Source organism: Seriola dumerili, unplaced genomic scaffold (assembly GCF_002260705.1).
Source record: "Seriola dumerili isolate Sdu_G_001 unplaced genomic scaffold, Sdu_1.0 BDQW01009052.1, whole genome shotgun sequence".
NCBI classification, from domain to species: Eukaryota; Metazoa; Chordata; class Actinopteri; order Carangiformes; family Carangidae; genus Seriola; species Seriola dumerili.
The window spans coordinates 16,924-27,419 of NW_019183307.1; the positions used below are offsets into that span (position 1 = coordinate 16,924).

Consider the following 10,496-nt stretch of genomic DNA (forward strand, 5'->3'; position numbering starts at 1 on the left):
GTTGCCATCAGCGAGCGATGAATATAGAAGGTGGTTTTAATAGGAGATGTCAGTAGGGAAGGCACCCCTTCATAAACTGCTCCACCATGACTATGCAAGTCCGTCTATGGATCTGCTGCCTCCCTGATAATTACACGCGAGTCGACCACCGCTCATTGACTCATCTACGAGCACAAGCGCGCGGATGGCTGCAGCTGAACTAGCAGTTGGAGAAGCCAATTATGAGTGCTGGCAAGAGAAGAAAAGACATGAAGTTTTCAAAATGAGAGTTACGTAGTAACACCTTCCTGGCAGCAAAATGTCTCTGTCTCACATGCGCTGTGGCTAAAATTGCTGCTAAAATTTCTATTTTACACGCTCTGTGTGACATATTCACCATCAAACAGACCACTGACAACAAAGTAAGGTGTCAAATTTTATGTCAATGTTGCTGTTATACTGTGTCAATATGAATCACCACGGTCACTGCAACGCTTACCAAGATACATTAAGTGATAGTGTTCTGGTGATCATCTGAAAGCTAGTTCTCTATTAATTTAATTTAGCTCTTAGAAATTGGTTATTTTGGGGGCGTGTCTCTTTGATTTTGCCTGCGTGGTGGCATGGAGTTTGGCGAGCTGATTGGGGGGGTTGTTCATAGTCACTGGAGAAGAGCTTGTTCATACGAGCATCGCTTTGATCGTTGTGTTTAATACTGTTATTTTATATTTATCTTCTTTGTTGGAAGTGAAATTTTCACGTTTTTGTGTTTATTTCAGTTTTAATTAGTTCTGTTCAACTAATTACAGCTTGTTTCTTCATTACTGACAGAACTGATGCCGATATACAAGTTTATTTAATCTCTCCTCTATTTAGACAGGGATTCCTCCACTTACACCTAATTAATCAGTTATCACGTAAGCAGCATTTTAATCATCAAGCTGTAAATAGCATTGAAGAGAATTAGGTCATGGCCTTTGGGGATTTTAGTAACTAGGAGGAGTCCATAGTGAAAAAACTATTCAATATTTTGTTGGAATATTCTAATATTTTTAGACATTATATTTAAACTTTACTTTTCAACATGAATCAACAAATATTTGATTCAGTATTTCTCCACCAGAATTTTATTCCTGGTAGTGTGGAAAATGCTTTGACACAGTATCTAGACCTTCATAGTGGAAAATACAATTTATATAAAATATAACTGAACAGCTAACTATATTAATAAAAGCAGTAAAATGTAACATTATAATAGTTCCTGGTTGTGGGTTGAGATGGAGGGTTAGTTAGGGGACTGATTATCCTGGTTCTGGCCTTGATTTTAATGTTGTAGCTGCTTGAGCTACTGTACGTAACCACACTGTGTGTAAACTATTAATCTGCAAAGTAAGTAGTAACTACAGATGTCAAATGAATGTAGTTGAGTAATACATACAATATATTCCTTGATATGTGGTGTAGTACAAGTTGAAAAATACTGTACTTATGTTTACTATTTAAAGGTCCAATATTTGTGAAATGTGCTTCTTCATTCCGCCACATGTTAAATAAAGGATGAAAAATTATGACATATAAATAAATATATAAATAAATGCTTAACATTTTCTGTATTTTTACATGTATTTATTTGTTCATGCATTTCATGATTTATTTATGTATGCATTTACTTATTTCCTCATTTATTTGTTCATTTATTTATGTATTCATTTATTTATTGCTATATTTATTTATTTATTTCTCAGTCTGTATGCTAATTAGGTAGGCGGTCCTTCCTCAATCTAAAGCTGGACTGGTTCGATTGGATGGATCTGCTACTACTGTCTTCACTGGTACAAGGTAGCTTTGCCTTTCCAGTGTCTCCATCTTAGTGACTTTGACATCAGAAACTTTGACATCACTAAAAAGTCTGAAAAATCGCTCAATCTAGTGTCAGAGTCACTAAGATGGCAACACTGGAAAGGCAAAGCTTCTGTGTACCAGTGAAGGCAGTAGTAGCAGATCCATCCAACTGATCACACCTCTTTAACCGAACCGGCTTTAGAATGAGGAAGGACCTCAATTAACTTACAGACTTAGAAATAAATAAATGTAGAAATACAGAAATAAATAAATCTTGAAATGCATGAATAAATATAGAAATATGGTAAAAAATAAATGTAGACATTCATAAATAAAAAAATGAAAAACTACAGAAATTGTATTTGTTATTACCAATATTTTGCTTTTATTTTTGCATGTATTTATTTATACTTTTATCATTTTTTGTCCTTCATAGAGGTTAACTGTCTATGAATTAAACCATAGACTGTATATAAAAGGATTAAACGCATATATCTTAAAACAATCTTTGCAAAACAAATCTGGGAATGATTGTTTTTTAAACACATCTTCACTTACCTACGACACTGGACTGAAAACAAGAATATACGGACTCTATAAAGCAACACTAGGTGGCGATAATGATCCTTTTGGTTGTAAGTCGCTATTAAAACGAAGAAGAAGAAGAAGAAGAAGCGGACGACGCTGACGAAGAGAACACATCCGTTTACAGTGGAGATAGATAATGTGACTCCCAGGAGGTTATAAGGATGTCGGGGACCCACTGACGGCCGTCACTGCTGCTCACAGCTACAGTAAGGAAAACTTACCGTTCCTTTGTAGTAATTTAACTACTGCGATGTAGAAGCTACAACTGTTAGCTGCTAGCTTCATTTAATAACGCAGGATTTACCTCCAGGCCAGCTGTGTCTGGCCACTTTATGAAAACACATGTGGCTACTGAAAGTATAACTAGCTAATGGAAGCTAGAGGCTAATGATAGCACAGGTAGCTAATTAAAGCCTAAGTATCTAATGAGAGCACAGGTAGCTACTGAAAGCATATATTGCTAATGAAGACTAGCATAGGTCACTGAATAAAGTAAGGAAACGCAGCAGCATGTGAAACAGTTTTAGAAAACGTAATTTGGTGGTTTGGTGACTAATGGAAACTTGACAGTTACAAACTGCATGTTTGTTGTAGGTTCACTGGAACATTTCTATATGATTAGCTCAGCACTGTTAAAGCCATTATGTTATTAAAGTGTTAACTAAAAGTTGAATGTTAATGTTTGTCTGAATTGACTGTGACTTGCATCTGTAACACCCATAAAAGGATCTCTTCACTTGCTTTGTATGTAAATGTAAATTCAAAGCTATTGCATCTTACTGAATTCATATTTTTAGGGTTAATACATACACTAACTTGAATATTTTCATTAACAGTAGTTGTCAGTTGACCCCAAAGGAGGAGGGGATGCCACCTTTAGCTGGAGCCGAGTTGATCCAGACACCAGTGCAGCTCTATCGATATCTCCTCAGATGCTGCAGGCAGTTACCGTCCACAGCAATGCAGCAACACTATCGACACGCCATACGACAGGTGAGATCTGCATATGCAGTGATTTACTAATAGGTGAAATGTTTCTCAACTGATCTTGGACATTATATTATGTAAAAACTTTGCGTTAAAAAAAGGTTTCTGAAATGAAAACCAGAGACATTTCCAGTTCAGCGGCCAATAAATCATTAAAATATCCAGTGTTTTTATCTGAAATAGAAAGAGGGACAGTCCTGATTTTATGTATTTTGACCACAGTAACCGTTGTACTGTAATAAACTATGGTTGGACACGGGGGTTAATTTGAGATTTCTGAGGAGGGGTAGCCTTTGTCTTTTTTAAGAGCCCCATCCCACTTGGACAGAAGTGTGGTCATAACTTTAAGTGTTTTACATCATCATAGATGTAATTTGGTACATGGTTATCAGAGTCACTGTTCTGTTGTGAAGGAATGCATTTAGATGGATGCCAGGTTATGTTTTAAAATGTCTGGAAGGATACATGATTGGTGGGGGGGGGTCAGAGGGTCCTCCCCAGAAAAATATATTGTTATTTAAAACTTCCTGCACTTTTACACCAACTAACCTCTTGGATCAAGTTAAGTAACAGCCCCCTGCACTAGTCTAGATTGTTAAACTGAGCTGCTGTGAAACCCAAGAATTCATCAGGAACAGTTTAGCAATTTCTAAACCTTCATACAATATACTCTGTATTTCTACATGTATATTTTCAAGTGATAGTTTCTGAGCCTCCCATTGAGAAGGACAGTTTGTGGACAATGAGCTGATGCAAAGGGATGCTGGATATATCTTCAGCTGTAGAGTAGTTTGATCTCAAACCGTCTAATGTGTTAAAATCAGTCCTGCAGCCCGATGGGTCTGTGGGTAATATTGTCACTTCAAAGCAAAAAAGATTCTTGGTTTGAATCTGACGAGGCGTCTCTGTGCAGTTTGCAGTTTCTGCCCACACCAAGACATGTATTATGGACTTGACAGTATTTCTACCATTGCCACTGACCAGGACAATAGAGCAGTGGCTGCTGGCATCTGCTTAGTTAGTAGTTTAATGTTCAGTATGTAATTACATGTCCTGCTCCACCAGACAGTTGCTCTGCCACAAACACAGCAGTGCTTTAAAGAGACTTCGTAGTATCCTCAAGTATCCACTTTGAAAATTTGCACGTATAAAAACTTGGGTTGAATTTGTGTAGTTCTGCTTTGTAGCCCGTCGTCATTGTACTTTATTAATTAATTGCTGAGATCTGCACATCTGCTGCGCGCACAGAACGACAGCAACAGCAGCAGGTCAAAGTTCAACCAGGAAATTGGTCTTTAAACTGTAATGTGTGTTTACAATCCGTTCTCCTCAGTTCTCTGCTGCTGCATTCCCAACTGACAACTGCGACTGACTTTGAGTGTGATGTTATTATCACTGTTAAGCAAATCTTTGAAAATCCAGAGTTGTAATAAATCAGAATTATGGCTGAAACTAAGGATTATTTTCATTATCAAGTATTCTGGTGGTGCCTCAGAGTCCAAAACTTCAAAATCTTTCAGTTTTCTTATGGAGAATGAATGAAAAGCTGGACCCAGAGAAGGTTTGATAGTTGCTGATAAATTTTCTGAGATAACTTTATAAACCAGGGTTTGTTTTATTTTATTTGGCTCATTCAAACCAAGCTTTTCACAGTAATCCTGGCTTCATCAAACACCCCTCTGATGCTTTACTTTGTGTTTCCAGGGTTACAACAGTCACTCGGATGAAGACGACCCAGAGAGGATACGAATGATCGTCCAAAGAGCAATAACAGATGCTGACTGGATTCTAGACAAAGTAAGGATGAAGGCCTTTTTTAAAATATTATGTTAATACACAGATAAATACACTGCACCTTTTAATTGTCCTTGATTTACAGTATACCAAGAAGAAGTGAGGTGCATAAGAAAGGAGGCGCCTGACATGGCTCACAGCCGTGGACACACTGTCTCCAGCTTCTCTGCTGTTACTGTCTGTTCTCGACACAATGTGGGTGAAGTAACAAGTATAAAGCCACTGCTCAATTCACTCAAATATTAAAGTGTAAATACTGTTTAGACTGAAATGTGATTATCTACTGTATCTAGTGTTTTTAAATAAAGTAATTATCAATAACTATAGCTCAGTTGTGTTGTTGCATTATGGGAAGGCAGTTTTTGAGGTTGCCCCAAAGACAGGAGCTGATACCAACGTTTTCCTAAATCTGATTTAAATGGCGCCATTTTTACGTGATAGAATCGATTCAGGTGCAGAGAGAGAAGAAATCACCTGACAAGTCTGTGTCCAGCCAGTTTCAGAGTCTGAAGCAGTTGAAGGAAATAATGTTGAACCATCAGTTTGGCTTCCACAGTCCTGCTTCTACCAACTTCACTTGATTTAATGTCTTTATTCTCTCACGGCTGGATTCCTGTAATGACGTCTGCACAGGGTTACTCGGGCTTATGGGCATTTAACACTAACTCTGGCTTCCTGTTTGTTTCATATTGATTTTAAAATCTTATTGTTAACCTTTTTAAGGTTTACAAAGCCAGGCCCCTTTTTATATCAGGGATTTACTAACTACATATGAGCCTGGGCACCATCTTGGATCAGCTGATAGTGACCTGTGACTAAAGGCTGTCTGAGCCCACGACTCAGTAACGACCTGCTGAATTCAGATTTCACTCGATCTGTAACTGCTTTTTAGTCCTTTATTCTTTTTATTTATTTATTTTAAATCTTCATCTCTGTGAATTTCAATTTATTTATTTTTCTATAATTGTTTTATTCTTGTTTTTATCTTTTTGTTAAGCACTTTGTAACTTTAAGAAAAGTGCTTCACAAATAAAGCTTATTATCATTACTGTAGACATATCAATAACTGCTGCTCTGACTCATTTAGTTTTAGAGCATGTCAACCACTGAACAGTGTTAACTTCTTTAGATAAAGTCATTTTTATTAAAACAGTACATAATAGCACGATGTTAAAATGTGCAGCATCGTTACAGAAAAACATGATGCTTTTTCTTGTGCAATTTACAGTATTTATTCAAGTATAACAATAATTTGTCTAATTAATGCATGAAAGACAATGATACAGACAGAAGGAGGAGACTGTTCCTCATGTGTTGTGCTCACTGACTGGTTGTACCAAAAGAATAACAGCAAAAGTAACAAATGATCAAATCAGGATATTCATTTTTCAATCATTTAAAACCAAAATGTATTTACAAATTCATGCACATGCAGTATTTCAATTGATACAAAAAGTAATAAAACTAGATATACAGTCATTCTTCAGTATAAATAGTATAAATAATGTTCCTTTGTATAAATAGCTCCGTCTTCTTTACTGTTGGTCTGAGATGTTGAGATATTTGGTGTGAACAAAACTTAATGCTCCAGGTATATTCAAGCTTACATCACTGTAAATCCAGCTGTCAGCAGCTGGATGTTTCTTTACACACTCAAGCAGGAGGAAGGTGGAAAGAGAAGGTGGAGCTTCAGGATTGCTTCAGAAAAAGAGGGTGCAGCAGAGTAATCCTCTGGGCTGGGAATCACCCAGAGAAAACAGGACAGGCACTCTGGAAACGTGACGGCACAGGTCACATGGTCACATCCTCACTTCTGCAGGATGAACTGGTCGATGAACTCGTTCTGCTCAGACTCCACTTTGGACAGCGCTTCGTACTCGATGCGATACCTGAGACGAGAAAACGGGAAACTGAGTGTAAATGGATTAACGCAGTAAAGAAAAATCATCACTCACATGAAACCAATTACAAATAATATGCACAGGAGAAGTTATGATACAATCAGCAACAATTGTTTTTCCATGGACAATAATTGGCCATTTAAAAAGTCACAATAGTCGCCAGGTGATGTCACGACATGAGCTCAATTTTAACTTCTTTAATCCGTATCAGAAAACTATTGATCCCCAGGGAGAAATGAAGTTACAGTTGCTCCCTCAAGAATGGAAATGAAAGGGCAAAGAATAGAGAATATGAAGTAATATTATAAAGATAAAATATAAAAATGTGCTCTTTTACTATCATATGTAAATGATAATAGAAATATGTAAGGACATGGGGTCGATTGCTGTTTCTAAAATAAGCATCTACTTTAACATTAAAACCATAACATGTCGTGACTTATCTCAGTTTTTAATTCATTTAAACTGATTTTATACACTGTTATTTAAACTGGTTATACATTAAGTTATTATTAGTTTATAACATTAGTTACTGTGTTTAGCTAATTATTTAAACTGTTAATCTGTCATTTTTTAATTAAAACGCTCAATTTTTTATCGGATACTTTTAGCTAAACATTTTATCTCTATATTACTAATTAAATCATTTAATTGTCACTTTTAGCTAACTACTTCTACTTCAACTTCTCTTCTCGCTCACTAACTAGTTTCATGCGCTCTCAGTGGCTTCGAGGTGTTAAAACAACCAGCAGCAGACTGGTTAATGTGACGGTAGAAACCATCACGTCGAGTTATAATCCTGTGTAGATGTTTATTCTTTGGTTTTTTTTGAATGACTGCTCATTTAAAGGAGCCAACTACACTTCTGACAAACAACCTGAAAACAGATTGACCTGTTCTGGTTGGTTGTTGTGGAGTTTACCTCTCAAGTTGCATCTTCTTCTCTGCGATGAGCGCCTGAAGCTGCTGCTGCTGCGCCTCCCTCTGTTTCGCCACTGACTTCAGCAGGTTTCTGGCTCCTATCGCCTAAAGGAGAAGAACGGGGGGTTGAGCAAATGGAGTCTTACACTGTACAGTATACCTGAAAATAACTAAGGTTAGGTGAGTAAGAGTTCAACCACACCAGGTGCTTCAAAGCTCAGGCATGTAAGGACGTCAACTTCAGCAACACCCAATGAAAAGCAGCTTTAAATGTTGACGCTTACCTTCATCTTTTCTGTCTCCGCTTCTTTTGCCAGTTCATCAACCAGCTCAATAAGACCTCCGACTATCTTCTGGAACTGGCCAATTTCTGTAAGAGACAACACTAATTCATACACCTGTACCACCTGTTGATATTGGAGGGGGGAAACAGTCATGACCAAATGGACCTGACAAGATCTTCAGTGCTTACTGTCCACAAATTCTTTACACTCCTCCTTAAGCTCTGAGGTCTTCTGGCTGACATCAGGCTCCAGGACCCTGAGCTTGTTGAGTTCATCAAAATAAAAGCCTGCCTCTGCTAGCGGGTCTTTAGCCATGGCCACAGGCCCCTGTCACAGAGGAGACAAAACATGAAGGATGAAGAAACGAACAACAGAGACAAGTAGAGATTTTAAATTTAAATTCAATTCAGGCCTTGCAGTGGAAGATAAATGTTGCAGACAGTGAGAAATGTAAGTTGGACAACCCATATGTGAATATAGTATATGTACATATATTTAATTTACATTTTTATTTTATATGTACCTATACGTGAAAAATTGTATAGGAAACGATTATAAATTGGAACTATTTCATATACATTGACATATATATCTAGCTCATACAAATATGTATGTTACATATTATGGCAGTAGAGTCCAAAGACCACCCAGAATATGAAGATAGATATGTTTAAAATTAATGAGAAATTAACAAGAAATATATATAAGCATATAGAATTTTAAAAACCTTCAATATATTAATTATATATGTATTATTAACATATAAGCTCACACCATGTTATACCATATTAAAAAAGGAGATATTTTTAATGTATGTAAAATTTACTATGGATATTTTATAATGCGATAAAAATATATCCACTTATTTGTGACACACATGGAAACATTACTGTGGATATTGGGACATTTATGTCACACATTACAACAACAGGGTATCAACAGGGTTTATGGCTTGATAACGGATCTTATGCTGACGAGTTTCTCGTTATCCAGCTACAGTGATGGTGTGACACACACCATCATCTCAGTATCGTTACCATTGGACACGGTTATTGGTGTATAATAAACAATGAGCAGTGTCCTTCGGCGAGAGAGCAGCATATGGCGGCAGCAGCAGCAGCCGGCACCTCGTTTTGAATGATGAAACTTTATTTATTCACTGCACCTTTTTGTGTAAAACGCTGAAACCTACAGCTGCAACTCCGAATGTAAATGATGTCGCTGCTATTAGCATTAGCGTTAGCCTTTGATCGTGTGTAAATGAGTTAACAGGATTTAACGGTAACTTCATAAAATTAATTATACGGTTAATCTACAACAGTGGACACAGTATTAAATAATTGGGCTCATAGTTAAATATTTTCCCCTAATATGGCCTCACCTCACCGTGTTTGTGATAGCTTTAGCTTTCTTGCCTAAAATAGTTAAAATAACTCAGCTAGTTAGCTACATTTCGTTAGCCTGCTCTGAAGCTAGCTGTACGTTTTAAAAACACACCACCTCCCTGGTTAAAGCTAATTACGCTCCTGAGACAGTAACATTAAACCGTATGTAGCTGCAGTCAGGACAGAAAACTGTATTTTACCTGTTTAAACTGCTCCAACCGTCAACGCTGCTGTTCCTGTGATGAGTGTATATGTGGCAAAGCAACTACACTAGACGGAGCCGCTTGCTCCTCCCCAAGGAAACCAGACGCCGTGCGTGCGTGTGCATGCGTGCGTGCGTGCGTGTACTCTTATCTTTATGACTTACAGACCTTAAAGAGTGTTTACATAACTTTTTGGTCGGTCCTCACAACAAAGGCAGTCTGAAGGTTGGTTTTAGGCTTCAGGTCAGAATCGGGTTTAGGTCCAGATTTAGGTTCAGGTTTAGGGGTTAAGGGTTCAGGTTAGGCATTAAGCAAACGTGACATTAAATGTGTTGTACTTTCATTCGCCCAATCCTCAACAGATTGCTATTACTTAAGGTTGATGGGCTTTTACTTTGAAATTAAAGCGGAAAGAGGGGCTTTTACATTGAAATTAAAACGGAAAAAGTTGTATTTTGAGATATTAAATCATAATTATGACACAATAAGACTAAGACTCTTCATATTGCCTAATTTTGATATACTGCGGGTCGATTTTCGTTTCATCATCTGGGGAAAATGGCTTCCATATAAACCAGTTAAGAGATTTGACTGTACTATAGCCTATTATCA

The 10,496-nt window shown here is 37.2% G+C and overlaps 2 protein-coding genes across 2 annotated transcripts; one reads left to right on the forward strand and one right to left on the reverse strand.

Moving 5' to 3' along the window:
- Positions 1 to 2,507: 2,507 nt before the first annotated feature.
- LOC111240049 (LYR motif-containing protein 9-like) lies at positions 2,508 to 5,516 on the forward strand. Its single transcript, XM_022770018.1, has 4 exons — positions 2,508 to 2,615; positions 3,246 to 3,402; positions 5,101 to 5,193; positions 5,276 to 5,516. Exons 2-4 carry the CDS (start codon positions 3,277 to 3,279, stop codon positions 5,291 to 5,293), a joined length of 237 nt encoding a protein of 78 aa, XP_022625739.1. The 5' UTR covers positions 2,508 to 2,615; positions 3,246 to 3,276; the 3' UTR covers positions 5,294 to 5,516.
- An 804-nt stretch (positions 5,517 to 6,320) lies between these two features.
- On the reverse strand, positions 6,321 to 9,986 carry ift20 (intraflagellar transport 20). Its single transcript, XM_022770017.1, has 5 exons — positions 9,882 to 9,986; positions 8,485 to 8,623; positions 8,297 to 8,382; positions 8,014 to 8,117; positions 6,321 to 7,079 (listed from the first exon to the last, which is right to left on the reverse strand). The coding sequence occupies exons 2-5, from the start codon at positions 8,609 to 8,611 to the stop codon at positions 6,998 to 7,000; spliced, it is 399 nt and encodes a 132-aa protein (XP_022625738.1). The 5' UTR covers positions 8,612 to 8,623; positions 9,882 to 9,986; the 3' UTR covers positions 6,321 to 6,997.
- Positions 9,987 to 10,496: the final 510 nt, after the last annotated feature.